Genomic DNA, 15,612 nt, shown 5'->3' on the forward strand with positions numbered 1-15,612 from the left:
AGCTTCCAGAAAGCCCATCGAAATTCTAGCTACTGGCTCCAGTGTGAAATCAAACCTATGCCTCACAGTGGTTCTCGTTAAACGTGAAAAAGTGAATGAATCAGAGGTTTTAATTATTTTGATATAAGATAGTATTATAGTAACAAACTGGCCACCAATATTATTTTCCATTTGATCTATAATCCCCAAAGCAAAGGACTATTGCAGTAGTCAAAGGTCTGTTTCTGTGGTTTCGCATTCTTTTATCCTAAAAAGGCATCTCAAAGGAAACATGGCTAGTTGGCCACGAAAATATTATAAATCTCTGGCTAAGATACGTGGCCTCTTCTGTACTCCAGTGGGCCATCTTAAAAGTGAAGATAAAAAAATGCCTCTGTTGCTTTTCAATCACTTCCCCCTAGTGGGGCTGCCTTACCAGGCCACAGCGGAAGAGGATGCTATTGGATGTGCTGGAGTGGATGGGTGGTGGGGTGGGTAGGGAACGCTCCCATTTTCTGAAGAGTAGGGGGGAGGTGATAGAGGGAAGAGGGAGGGAGGGTGGGATCAGAAGGAAAGGAGATAGGGGACTACAATAGGGAAGTAAAGTGAATAAATATATATTTATTTTCTCTAAATGCCACAGGATTATGGTAGAGAATCAATGCTACCACCACTGTTACCCACCCACTCATATTCATGTGCCATCCTCTGTGCTGTGTTAAATTAAATTACATATGTACATGCCTCTTAGTGCAACACTCCCAATGATGGTACTAAATCGCCTTTTTTTTTTTTTTTTTTTTTTTTTTTTACCTATTCAGTGATATTATTTCAGAAATTCTACAATCTTACTTGTACCTTTATTCTTTTCTTTACTATATACAAGTACTCCTTCATTTCATCAATCTTAATCTAAAGTTACCTCTACTTTCAAAATTCCTTAAAACAATCATTTATGCTCAAGCTCTCGTATCCTCATCCACAGGCACCCATTTGTGGACCTGATGTCTATATGACATGCTCATGTCTATGCACGTCTTAGCTCCAAGGCCTGCAACAACAAGAAAATCTTGATTTGCCTCTTCAGATGGTCAGTGTCTTAAATGCTTCCCCAACCTCATCTTTTAAAGTCTTGATCTCAGCCTGTGCTACTTACTGTTAGAAGGTACTAAGCACTGTAGAAGATGAGGCTTGGTAGAAGGAAGGGAGTTCTCATGAGGAAATACCGCTGTTGTTCGCCAGCCACCCTGAGGTGTGCAGACTTTCTCTAAAACACACTCAGCAGCTGATGTTTGCTAGTTTGTGCGTTCTTTTTTTATTTTCTCTTCCCTACCCTTTTAAATCCCTAACAGTAGATAGAAGAGAAAAGAGGATAGAGAGGAAATAGGGCTTCCTTATTATTAGACTACTTCCTGCTGAGTAGAGGCATCCAGATCCTTGGGGTAAACTCAGTCCTTCCTGTCAGGATATCTAATTTCCCCTTGTTGTTTCTTATTTGCACATGACTACTTAACCAACTGCAATCAACAGCATCCCACCATCAACCAGCATCTCACCTCTCGAGGCTCTATCATTTATGTACCCTCTGAGAACTTCCTAGGATTCCAAACACCACACAATCACAGCAACTTTGTGCAGCTGGCAAAATCATGTTGGAGCAAGAGGCAAATCATCATCTGCTGTGAAGCAACCCCATATTCCCAAACCAGGGATTAGAATGAAAATATAGTCCTGTAATAATTCTGTGTTTTTAAAAGAACCCAAAATACCAGAATTCTCACTATAGAACCTCAACAATGTTCCACCTCACCAAAGCCCAGATGCACTGGGGCCAAGAAATCACTGGTCAACCTCTAAAACCCTGAGCCAAAATAAAAATGTTTCCCTTAAAAGTAAATGCGGTCATTTGTTATAGTAATGAAAAGTTGACTAATACATCTCCCAACTAACATGTATTTTGTCTCAGACCTTGGAGTCTTTGTTTCTGTATTTCCATTGGCTCCCTTTACCATCTCTAGTATAGTAACTCTAAAATATCTCATCATAGACTTCTTTTCTCAACATGGTTCATACTGTTGGATTAGAGCACTGGTTCCTTGATCTCTACCCTTGGGTCAGTAATGATCAACTCTAATTTATCATGGCCAAAACAAAATAGCACTTTATACTATGCTATACCCCCAAATCATTCCATATTCTTCCCTTTTCATCTTAATTGATGGCAACCATATTATTCTAGATTAGGATTTGTTTACAACAAATTAATCAATAATATGATTTTTAAAAGACAATGAAACTACAATTTCCATTATTCTTCCTTGTTCTGAGTATGTAACAGTCTTGGTAGACTGTAGTAATTTCTTTTGCTCTTTCTTTGTTGTTATGCTCTCTACCACCCACTCTCAATATGTCAACTCTTCTTTTAAAAATTAATTCAAACTTTCTGGACTTCAACATTTTCTCTATCACCCCTTCCCTCATATGTGTACTCCTAACCCTTCTGAAAATACAGATAAGGATAGATCCCTAGCTTGAGGCTAGATACTGAAAATCTTGAGCATCCCTTTATAAACTAACATCTTCCCACTCAAATACAGATCTTATCATCATTACTCTGTTTATTCTTTTCCCCTTAGCTCCTTTAAGTTAAAATAAAAATTTTTATAAGCTGATTCCAAAAAAGAAAATGTTTTTCTGTCTACTAATTATTTCTTTTAGCTTAGGAAAATAATTTCTACATAGCCAGCAATCAATACATATTTGTAAAGTGAACTAAGGATTTAGAAATATGGAACCAGAAGGAATATGATTCTGGAATGTAATCCCTTACAAAAATCCTAAAGGCATCAATATTGATAGGAGTCAAACTAGTCTCTATGCTAAAAGGAAAAAAAAACAGGCAAATAAACTCCAAAATTGCTGGAAATGTTCTTGAATGAATTATAGATGACCTCAAGTAAACACTATTAAGGAAAGTAAGTCAAATATTTTTGAAAAATCAGGAACATGCTTAAGCAGTAAGGAATAACATCAGAGACAGCTATAAAGATGACTATGTAATGAAAAGGATGGAATGAAGAAGTGGATTCACAAAAGCTCCAAACTATAAAAATGAGAATTCTGTTTTTATCTCCAAAGAGCTATGGTTTGTCCTCTCCCAAGTGCTGGGATTAAAGGCATGCACCACCACACCAGGCCCTCCAAAGAGCTATGCGATAACATCCAACCTCCTGGAAGAAGGCAAGCCTGCAAGCCAGAGCGTCCTAGGCTGGTGTGGTTATGGATTGTTCTAGTCCCTTCTTCCTTCTTTTTGTGTTTATTGCCTAATGTTTGACCACCTCACTGTTTGTTAACAAGTCTCACAAGGCCAAAGCCTAGACACACACGGTATTACAGTGAGTTAAAACTACTCCTTGATAGTTTTCTATGAGAATATCCTGGGGTCTTAGTCTGGTCAGTAAAAGGAAAACAAAACAAAAGACTGCATAGGATTAAATCACATTAAACTCTGTGAGACAGCAAACAAAAAATTCAAACTAATAGACTGTTATAGTGTGACAGTGATATTGACAGGAGTGGGAGAGAATTGGTAAACAGAAATGAGAGAGATCGAAATCTGTAGTGGTCTGTATGAAAAGTGTGACAGAACAAAGTTTAACAAAAAAAAAAAAAAAAAAAAAAAAAAAAAAAAAAAAAAAAAAAAAAAAAACTCTAGAAAATAAGAACAACAATAAAATCAACAAAAAAAGTTATCAGAATGATCTGTGCAGAGACTTTTGAAAACAAGTTGTCTATAGTGTTTGATCAAATTCAATTGAGATAAGGTATTATGAATGGGGAGAATTTAGAAAATTTTGATTATTTCTAATATGCAAAAAAACTTAAAAGAGAAAGAGGGTAAGTGAAAGGAAGAGATATGGATGTAGATAACTGCTATAGGATCATCTGGAAGAAGCATTAATAAATTAATTAATTAATTTATCTATCTATCTATCTGTCTATCTATTTATTGTGTGTGTGTTTAAATTCCAGAAGTCACCAGCAGTTCTCTTCTTCAATAATCTCACCCCATGTTTATTTTTGTTTCTTTGGTTGGTTGATTGGTTGCTTTGATTTGTTTATTTTTGAGGCCGGATCTCCCAGAAAACCTGGCGTTCAAAGACTGGCCAGGCTCCTATGCAGAATTCAAGAGATGGCACCCTCTCTGTCTTGCCCATAATGGGTTATAGACCCACTGCATCATGCCTGGCTTTAATATGGGAGCTCAGAGTCTGAATTTAGATCCTTGTGCTTGCATCACATTAAGTACTGAGCCATCTCGCTGCATGAGTAATTTAACATAACAGAACTCTATCTAATACACACCATTGGCAAGAACTATGGTCAGATCTGCTCCTGCCTTTGCTAGCAACAGAAATTGAGTGAAAATATCAAGTTTTAAAAGCTTTTTAGGATTTATTGTAGTATAATTTTCCTCATACGGTTATTGTAATACAAAGATGAAATGGGTAAATTATGGCAAACACTTGATAATCTCTACATGCAAAGCTCCAGCTTCTGTGTCACCTATATGTCGGACTGCTCTGAAGCAGCAGCCCATTTTAAGTATTCATTTTTTCTTCTCAATTACTAAATGGACAGAACCCTGAAAAATGTCTAGAATGCAATTAACATATGGCTAAAACTATCATGAAAAATATAAAAAGATGGATTAACATGTACAACAGGGGCCTGCTTTAAAACAAAAGGCAACCCTTTGAAGTTTTCTTTTAAACGTGTTCTCTAACTTCAAATGCAGAGGAGAATATTACAAAAGATATTTTAAAAATATAATGTGGCATCTCCTGGAGGGAGAGATTTTTCTTCCTTTTGTACAGATCAAAGAAAATAAAATGTGTTGTTCTTTGCAAAGTCATTTGAACGTAAGCTCCCTGAAAAGAGAATTCATAGCCTACCTCATTTATTGCTAACTCACTTGATTACAACACGTTTATAATTGGCAATTAAGAAATAGTTCTGAGTGAGTACAATATGCCCAGACTATAGTGGGCTTGGCACAGGAACAGGGTCCATCTGCCTCTGTTAGTGACTGTATACATTTAAAAGAAAAAGGTGGATAATGACAAGCCAAAAATTAACATCTGAACCAAGCACAAGGCAACTACTATTTCAGGTTCTGAACCACTGTGTAAGACCCTCTAGAAATCTGCTCAATAACTCAAAATCCATGTGCAGTGCAGATTTAATGCATATGTTAATAGTTATAAAATCACCAATAATTTCTTGAAACAGGATAATGTCTCCTTCTCTTTCCCTCTCCCTAATCCTTTCTTATTTTCTGTAGTTTCTTGTGGCAGAGTACATTTAGAGCAGGCTAGCTTCCAACTTATTGTGTAGCCACACCTGGCATTGAAATCTATATCTTTCTGCTCTGCTGCCGCCTCCCAAGTGCTGGAATGCCAGTAGCTTGTCACCATGTGCAGTGTAATAATGTTCTTGAGTTGACTAAAATAAACATTTCATTGTAAAGAATCTATTTAACATTAAACGTTTAGGGACACTTTCCACTACTTCATTCAATAACCAAGTGTAAATTTTGGTTTTTATTTCTATAAAATACTAGTTGTAGAGAGTATTATGTTTAAATTATTAGTTATTCAGACTTAGGGTAATAAACAGTCAACTAAAAAGGAGCAGGCCTTCTTTAATTATGATAAGATCTGATAAGTCCCCAAAAAAGAGGATTTTCTAAATAGGACTTAATTAGTGCTGCACACACAACAGTGGACTGCACTCCATAGTCGGTGGGCATCTGTAGACATGGTCCCACACTAATTATAAATTAGCTCAAAAGTTGCCAAAGTAAGCAGCCCAGCCTACACAACTATTTGCCAACTCTCTTATGCAGCATATAGAACCAACAAGCCAAGGAACAAAGAAAAATAAATTACTACTCAGCTTGTTTATTTGTGGACAAAGTTCTATCAGCAGAAAGGTCATTTTCTTGCTTACTTACATTATCTTACCCTTTGATGCCCTTATTTTTTTTTGTCTGTAATCACACTTATTTTTATGCATTATGACTTATTTATGCATTCCTCAACAGCATCTTTATTTATGACTTTGTGAATCAACAGCTCTGTGATAGGAGGCGAAAGTCACTTAGCTAATTACACATGCTTGATAAGATGCATAATAACATCCTCTGCAGCACTACACATTAGCTGAAGGCATGGCGATCACTGCTGTTGCTCTCATTTGAAAAGTTAAAAACTTTTTGGTTGTTTAAAAGCCCTCTGCTTCCTACACATTTCTTCCTAAGCATGCTATGCATTTGACACAAACTCTGGCCTTAAGTTTTTAAAAGTAAAGGCTGAACTCTCTTTTACCCAACAAATAAGAGAAAGACTAATAGTCAACTTACTGCAAAAAGTTTTGATGGAAGGTTGATAACGTTGTAACCCTAAGTGTCTTTTGTATAATACAAATCTCATTAAACAAAGCCTTTTGAACACTCCTCTCCCCACAAAGATGATATTATAATGTCTGACCCGCCCCAGGCAGACTAGAAATGCCTAGAGAGGGAATATACCACACTGGAATGTCAATACGGCTTGGTAAGAAGATTGAAATTTCTACCAAGTTATGAATAAGGTCAAAATTACACTTAGAAGATATACTGCTACAGAAAATCATACACTCCTATGAGTGATTTACTGAATGTTATATAAAAGTGGAGTGTGGACATGCTGCATTCAGATGCGAGCTTGCAGCTGTCACTGTCTACATTTGCTCAATCTGGCTAGAGGATGATTTGAAGGTTGGTTTAATTGTAGCTTCTGAATCACGTTCTTCCCCATGTTTTAAATTGTTTAACATAAATATATAAATGTTGGAGACATTTTAAGACTGTAAATATTTCACATAAAGAATAAAACATCTCATTTTCTTCTAGAAGAGTAACTGAAAATAAAAACGACTTGGGAGGAAAAAAAAAATCACCATTACCTAGTAATAGTAACTGCCCCACAGCTGTCGCCAACTGAACCTTATGATCAGAAAGTCCATAAGGTATTTAGGTGGATCTAAGAATACACCAACATAAAACAAAGGTTTTGATTGAATAAATTGTTTTAAGGAGGGACGCACATCCATACATGTTCAGGAAGAGTTCAGAGAACAAAACTAACCAGCTGCTAAGGCAGCACTCTTTGGCTTCCTTAGGCAGCATACACACAAGGCATCTTTTTCTTTATAAGCAAACTCTAGGCAGAAATTACACTCTTAAGGGCTCGGCCCACAGGAGAACACAGTTGCCAGCAATGAGCTTTTCCAGCATTGTCTGCGCAACTTTGTGCTCCCCTGACCCATCACTGTCACCTAACACTCACTCCCCAACATCAGCAAGTCATCCTTGGGGAGAGTAATTTGTTCTTCCTCTGTAAACTTTTACAGTGTTTTTATTTTCACTTTTATACATACCTCCTTTTCTACATATTTTCTTGCCGGGTTTTCTGGCACATTCCTTGGATATTCTTTTTACTGAAAAATGAATAGAAGACTAGAAAATAACATGGCGCTCCATCACAGACCGCCGGAACATGCAACACCACTATCTAACTTAGAGCACTCCTGATTGTACTGAGTGCGAAAGAGCCCCAATTCGTTGAGCCTGCACATGCAATGAGGAAACGTTGATGCATCTTCTCAGAAGTCATTTGGTAGAAAATGGAAATTAGGAGCCCATTTCTACCTAAATATACGTGCTGTGGAGGAAAGAAAACGAGTAGGCACAGTAAAAAAAAAAAAAAAACAAAAACAAAATAAGAACAGATACACTGACACACAAAAATAAAAAGAGCAGCATGCAAGCATGTAAAATATGTCTACATGCCAACAGGAAAAGCCATGCATACTACCAGTACACATAAATTAATATTCTTAGAACTCAGAATAGGAAATAAATAAACGAATCTCCCTGTGTTCCTGCAATGAACTCACCATCTTCAGTTGGGACATAGATGTTTAAGTATAGGCAGTCTTCACTCTGGTCTTGTACATATGATGAAACCACATCCAAGTTATTAGTGAACCAAACAGGAAGCATAACTTCAGGCAATCTGCCGTCAATGATATTCTGGGGACACACAGGAGCAAATTGAGTGGCATTCCGGATATCGGACCAAGGAGATGGGGGTTCTGGAGGCTGAAATCGATGATCTCCTGTCGGTGGAGCAGCATATGGAACCCCAAGAAACTGAATGACAGGCCCCAAAATTTCATTATTGAGTTCTTTCTTAATTCCTCTTATCTTGCCAAAGTTAGTAGTAACCAATGGATCAACATCATCCAATTTTTGAGAGAGCACGTGGACAGTCTGTAGCAAACATCCCAACAAACAGAGAGTCAATGGGGCACCCAAACCCCTGTGTACCACACACGCCATCATGGCTCTCCAAACATAATTTGGCCACATGTATCTGGGAAGTGCCATGGTCCCACATTAGTTGTTTAGTTATCTGGTATAGTGAGGCAAATGTATCGGTATCCACTTGAGAAAGATGGAATGATGGTACAATGCGCCTCCAATTTCTCAAATATGAGCTTGTTAAGGAAAGCTCAGAACACTCTTCATGCAGCAAGTAGCTCCCATTGATTTCACACAGATTGATGTAACAGCTTCAATCATCACTATTCATCAGACCATCTCCTATTGACCATTCTGGTTTCCATAGTAGCAATGTGGCGAGAGTGGCCATTGATGTAGATTCCCTTCGTATAAATCAAATCCAGTTAGCTGTGGGTCTATACCCTAGAGAAAAAAATGAAAATAGATCATTAGTAAGAATAAGTAAACAGACAAAGTGATAACTAGATGTTTTACATGGTATAGAAATACACTAAGGGTGGATACAGTCAGGTAAGTTGAATACTACCAACAGAAAATTATGGATTGATGTAAAACTACTGGTGAAATAAATTATTATTTTCTTGAGCAACTTGCCTGATGAATTTGCGTGTACTTACATAGAAGTAGGCATTGTCAAATACATAGTTTGGGGGCATTATATGCTATAGTTTGTATCATTACTCAAGGTTATATGTGAACAGTTCTTCTTTACTGATAATTTAATAATTTCAAGTATCTAGAAAACTGATCAATAAATCTCAGAATTAGTATCCCATAAGGAGAAAACTTCTTTAGAAAAGCATTAGTATATGAATGGAGGACTGACTTATTAGAGTGTGTGTGTGTATTGAACATAAGTAAAACTCATACACATATTCATAAAGAATGCAGAACAAACGTATTTAAATCCTCCTTCCTCATGAGTTCAGGGTCATTGGTATTTCTCAGCAGTTTGCAGGATCTATCATTTACAGAAACTTACTTTAAACTTAATATCAAGAATTTAGCAGGGAAAGTGCTATGAGACAGCTCCATCAAAAGAGAAAGGTGGCACCTTTTTTCTAGACCAAAGATATTTTCCCACTTAACTATATGTTTCAGCTCCCAATAAATTTGCAATTTGTAAGTGAATTTCTGAGTAGAAGTCAATATGCTTTAAATTACAAATTTTATTCTCACTGTCTGTGAGAGATCAAAGGAAGGAAACCAGAAGGAAAAAAAGTATGGTAATTTAAAAGAACAATCAAACCGAATTGTGGAGTCCTGCATTTAGCACCCATCAAACATCTCATGTTGTTTATTCAGTGCAATTGAAAACTGCATCTGAACAAGCTCGAATGCTCAGCACAACGCAATCCGCAGGCGCATCTTGCACCAACTGTCAAAGAGCATGCAGCTCAGCAAAAAAGTTTTTTCGTGTTCAAGCCACCTTTTAAAGTCCTTACTTTGGAATTAATGGTGTTGATTTGTATTAGAGATGGTTCTATCCTGTCATACAATCGGAAGGTTCCTGGGGAAGTGCTGCTCTGGCAGTGATACTGCCTTGACTTTGTGTTATTCTAAAGGAAACTGCAAAACTATGTAGGCCAGGCAGAGATTTGGTTCTGGAGCCAATGCTCTTTTGGCTCTGAACAATCTATCAATAGAGGAAATAAGAAGATAAATGTCTTTCTTCAAGGGTATTCCAGTGTGTGGTAATTCTCATATTTTGACTGTGAAAGCACATTAACATACAAAAGGTAAGCTTAGACCCTTCTGCCACATGCCCCAGAATTCCTGCATTGACAGAAGATTTAGCTACACAAACTCATGTCTGGAAAACATGCATGATATCCCTGTTTGCTCTGAATCATGTCTGTAAAGCATACATTATGCCTATGTATATTCTGAATCATAGGGACCACAGTGGGGCTGAGTCCTCTTTGCCTTTCAGTGTTGAAAGGTACCATGTTGACACCTGAGGTAAAAACTTTGGCGGGGGGGGAGGGGTGAGTAGAGGGGGAGGGGGTGAGGGAGTGGTTGGAGGGTGAGGGGGTGGTTGGAGGGTGAGGGGGTGGTTGGAGGGGGAGGAGGTGGTTGGGCGAGGGGGTGGCTAGAGGGGGAGGGGCTGGAAAGTCTTAGTCAACCAATTTACTCGGCATCTCATTGTCAATTACAATGATTTCCGAACATCCTCTTTCATACAATTGGTATCTCATTAATCTCATTAATAGTCTAAGACATTTGTTTGGTTATTCACAAAATAACACTCCCCTTTGCACTTATAAGTAACTTCCTTAATTGTGCTAAGATAAATCCTGGTTTCTATTGATATGCTGTTTTAATAGAATATTGGGAGGATCAGGATGCTGCACAGCACAATGAATTGTCTAATATTCCTGAATTTTGTTCTGCTGCTTACTGAAATATTCCTTGCTGCATGTGTGTAATTGTAGAGAACTATAATAATGGTCTAAAATTATTTTCTAGACATCACTATTATTGTAACATGTTTTAGGTCAGGTAATAATAAAAAAAAGAAACAAAGCCTGTTTGCATTAGTGAGCTCTTTGAAAATAATATGCTTTTAAAAGATGCACATTTGACAGTTTTTCCATTCATTAATGTTTCTGAAGCAGATGTCAAGTTCTTAGGTTTAGTGCAATTATATTTTAAAATGGGCTCAACTTGCAGGCAATCGAGGTTGTACAGGTTGAATAGGGTGGCCAGTGTCTCTCCTTATCTATAGCAGTGCCAGGGCCCAGGGCCACTTGATGTGAAGGCATCCTCCTGAGCATTTCTATTGCTCTGCTTTCAATTTATAACTATTTACGAAAACTCCTTGTGGGGCTATAAAGATGGCACAGTAGATAAAGTGGATGCCATGCAAATACCCAAGCCTGGATAGCAAGTCCTCTCACTACGGGCAGAGTGGCAGACACTGTAACACAAAGGGTGGAGAAGCAGAGCTAGGGGAGTCCCTGGAGCTTACTGGCTAGCTACACAACCTGAGCTGATGACCTCAGGTGCAGTGAGAGGCTCCATCTCAAAACTAAAGGGGAGAGCAATGGAGAAAGTCACATAACATTTACTTCTAACCTCCATATGCATGTGTATGTGGGTGCTTTGCATCCTCTCTAAAATGTGCAACACATGAGTGTGTACATGCGCATACACACAGAGAAATAAAACTTTATATGATCCTATAATATTTGAACTTGAATTACAAAACTCACTTCTGATATTATATTTTCTCGAATGTGAGGTTTAGTAAATACTCTAACAACTTCATAGAAACAAATTTTAATAGATTTGGCTTCTTCTTATTGGAAGTATAGTTTATTTTGTATGGAATTCTACTTTTCACCAATTTTACTTTACATTAAACACAATGATACACTTGATTATACAGAATAGTGGTGATCATTTTGTGAAAATATTCTTATTCCAAAAGGCTGGCATTTTTATGTGACTCACAGGCAAGTTAACAAGGCACCTTGAGTGATCCTGGTACGCAGCTGAAGACTCAGTCTGTTTAACCTGCCTTTACAAGAACAGAGCAGCAAACACACTTACTTGCCATGAATTTCCCATGTAATCAACTTTTACACCCAAGGCTAATGCATGGCTTTAATCTTGAGTTATGTGTCCTTCTATGCAGCTGATCCAAAGAGCAATGTGTGTGCATATATATGTATGTTATAGTAATCATTTGGTGAGAATAACAAACAGGTCAATACGCAACAAATATCTGCCAGAAAAGACAGAAACAACATAAAATTTTGCCTCGTAATTGATCAACTTGCAGTAACTCCTTTGCAAGCTTCTAAAATGTCCTATAAAGTATCCCTCATTTCTTCCCCATGTGATTTTTTTTTGCATTGCCCAATAATTCCAGAACAAAGCTCTTTGTTAGATACAGACCACCACAGATAATAGAAATAGGATGCAGATAAGCAAGAAACCACAAACTACAGACAGATGAAAGATATAAGAAAAGAAGTGGAGAATTCAAACTTGTACTTCCTTTTGGTGAAATTAGTCCAAAAGGAAGTTATGAATTTTCTTTCCTTAATGCAACACCAACACAATTGGGTACCTCTGATGTTATCTTTAATGTGTTTTACTGACACACACAATCATGTCAAATGAAAAAATGTGTGTAATAACATGGTTTCTTATTGGGTGTGCTAGTGGGAAGCACCCCCATAAGCTCTTGTTTTCAAGCCCTTGATTCCCAGCTGATGGCACTGTCTGTCTCAGGGATGTTATGACGATGTAGCTTGGAGGAAGTGTGTAGCTGAGGGTGGGCTTAGGGAGCTTAAAGCTTCACACCACTTCTAGTTCAAGCTCTTTGATTTCTTTTCACTATTGAAGAAGTGTTATCACAGCTTAATGCTTGGTATGCCTGTTTATGTGTCTCCCCTGCCATTATGGATTCACCTCTAAACCTGTAAGCCTTAAATAAACTGTTCTTTTATCACTTGCTTCTGGGAATAACATTTTGTCTCCATAGCAGAAATAGTAAATGGACTTATCAATAACAATAAGAAACCATTCAAATTAATAAAGGCCAAATGGTCACAAAGTGTTACATCATAAAATAATCAGAAATTGAAATTCTCTATAGTCATGAAAATAAAAAATGTGAAATATCAGTGAAGTCAGATTTTACAGTTTTTTATTAAATTTCAAATGAATAGGAAAATGAAATTTCCTCAAAAAAGTTAAAAATGAAAACACCACTTATTATTAACAAATGTCTAAATAGGTAGTAACAGGTGAGTTGTCACCATTGAATAATAAGGAGCATGAGTGGAATTAATTCTAGTAATTAATTAATTGAGACCTAAGATGAATAGCCTGTGGTGAGGCTTTAAAAGGCCAACAATTAATTACAGTAAACTTGACAAATTCTTAGTATCTAATAGTATTGGCTAATACTCACATGCATAGAAAAGTTCATCATGAATTCCTATTTTTGTGTATTTTGAACAGTTTTGAATGAATAGAGTAAAATAACATAATCAAAATGTCTAGGAGATGATGATGAACGTATAATATATACTAGTATGGAAATGTCCAGAAATAGCAAATCATCAAATACAGTAAAACAAAACACAACTCTTATTTGAGTCAAGTCCAAAATTACAAGTAGATTAGTCTACTACTCAAAGAGAGACTAAGTTTCTGCAGTTCACTGCTATGACGTTCTTGCTCATAGATTTTTAAATTATTTCTTCCCATAGTTAAAGCTATATGGTCTCAAAAAGACAACGTAAGACTAATAAACAGTATTAAAGAATGCATTATAAATGGGAATTTAGCATGTAACCTTCACCAGTACACAGCAAGAGCTGATTTCTACACTAAATTAATTTTTTGTTAACCCAGCATAAAAACAAACCAGAGGAATCCAAGATGGCGGTCCGATCCTTCATGGTACCGAAACAGCAGAACAGGAGTGATTGCAGAGCTAATGACAAACGACAGTGGCCAGTGTCTGTGTCTCCCAGGTGAGAGGAGAGTCCAGAGTGGGGAAAACTATTGAGTCCAACCTCAGGTCACTTGGTTAATCCTGGAAGAAATTCCCAGTTTCCACCAGAACATGATCTCAGACTCTGGACACCCACCTACTCTCATTGACTCGTCGATATGTTCCTGGTCTGGGGGGTTGCAGCTCCAGCCTCGGGCCCCCTGATGCCTGGGATCCACAGAGACAGCCCCACCTGCCGCTTTAAATCCCAACCCACCTCCCTAAGAAGAACAACCAGACCTCTGAGTTCACAGGTTTTCCAAAACGGCTGTGCCCAGCTGGCACATTGTCTGAACATGGTGTCTGGACATCTGGTGCTCTTTAACCTCAGAACAGGAAAGCCAGTGGTGGGGAGGTTAACTCCAGGACTTCTGGCAAGAGTAGGTCCTCAGAATGATACATGTGAGGAGAGTCGCAGTCAATTCCCTGAGAACGACCCACCAGTTAGAGACAGTTCCTACCAACCTGAGGATGGCTCCCACAGGGACATCCAGCTTTCTGCCCAAGGCTCGTCCTTCTAAGCCCGGAAGAACTCCACTGGGAACCAGGATTTGCCATCCAAGACCAGAGACAACCAGATGGCTAAAGGCCGGTATAAAACCACCCTCAACACAAGCCAGAACACAGTTATCCCAGGGCAAGCACCCTTGTATATCCTAACACAACTGACATACAAGAAAATGACCTTAAATCTTTTCTTATGAAGATGATATCAGCCTTTAAAGATGAAACAAATAAAACTCTTAAAGAAAAACAGGAAAATACAGTCAAACAGATTGAGGCCAGTAGAGAGGAAATGAATACATCACTCAAAGAAATGTAAGAAACTACAAAGAAACAGGTGAAGGACTTGGATAAATCATTTAAGAAAATGCAGGAAAATGCAAACAGGTGAACAAAATCAACAAAACAGTTCAAGATCTGATGATGGAAATAGAAAGAATAAGGAAAACACAGACTGGGGAAATCATAGACATGGAGAACTTAAGGAAGAAAACAGGCCTATATAAAACAAAGTAGATTAGATAAGAAAAGAAAATTCTGACCATTGGCTAGATCTGGATAGGGGTTTAAAGTTTACCGCCTGTATTGTCCTTGGCTGGTGCCTTAGTTTGAGCGGGACCCCTGGGCCCAAATCTGCCTATCATTATGTTCTACTTGTAGGTTTCTAGGACCCTCTGGATCCTTCTACTTTGCCATTCTCCCATGCTTCTCTCATCTAGAGTGCCGATAGGATGTCCTTCCCTCTGTCCCAGTTTCCTGGTAAGTGAAGGCTTTGGTGGGACATGCCCCTCTTTAAACCCCTACCAGATCTAGCCAATGGTCAGAACAGTCTCCACACTTGAGTGGAGAGTGGGATATGACTTTCTCACGTACTCTGGTGCCTCACATTTGACCATGTCCCCTGGAGGGGGAGACCTGGTGGCACTCAGAGGAAGGACAGCAGGTTACCGAGAAGAGACTTGATACCCTATGAGCATATACAGGGGGAGGTAATCCCCCTCAGGAACAGTCATAGGGGAGGGGAATAAGGGGAAAAGGGGAGGGAGGGAAGAATGGGAGGACACAAGGGATGGGATAACCATTGAGATGTAACAAGAATAAATTAATAATAAAAAATTTTAAAAAAAGAAAAAAGAAAAGAAAATTCTCTTGCCACACAATAATCAAAACACTAAATATACAGAACAACAATAAAAACATTAAC

The 15,612-nt window shown here is 38.0% G+C and overlaps 1 protein-coding gene across 14 annotated transcripts in view; it reads right to left on the reverse strand.

The window, feature by feature from the left end:
- The window catches only part of Nlgn1 (neuroligin 1), a 901,455-nt gene that overhangs the window by 689,143 nt on the left and 196,700 nt on the right, over positions 1-15,612 (reverse strand). For 9 of the 14 annotated variants that reach the window (XM_051156978.1, XM_051156981.1, XM_051156977.1 and 6 more), the window contains 2 exons: positions 7,981-8,791; positions 7,462-7,521 (listed from right to left, as the gene is read on the reverse strand). In XM_051156978.1, coding sequence (XP_051012935.1) covers positions 7,462-7,521; positions 7,981-8,473 — 553 coding nt within the window. In that variant the 5' untranslated portion in view covers positions 8,474-8,791. Of the gene's footprint in view, positions 1-7,461; positions 7,522-7,980; positions 8,792-9,834; positions 9,973-15,612 lie in introns of those variants that run through there. The other 5 variants (XM_051156989.1, XM_051156988.1, XM_051156987.1 and 2 more) reach the window with 2 other exon arrangements.

Source organism: Acomys russatus, chromosome 15, assembly GCF_903995435.1.
Source record: "Acomys russatus chromosome 15, mAcoRus1.1, whole genome shotgun sequence".
NCBI lineage: Eukaryota > Metazoa > Chordata > Mammalia > Rodentia > Muridae > Acomys > Acomys russatus.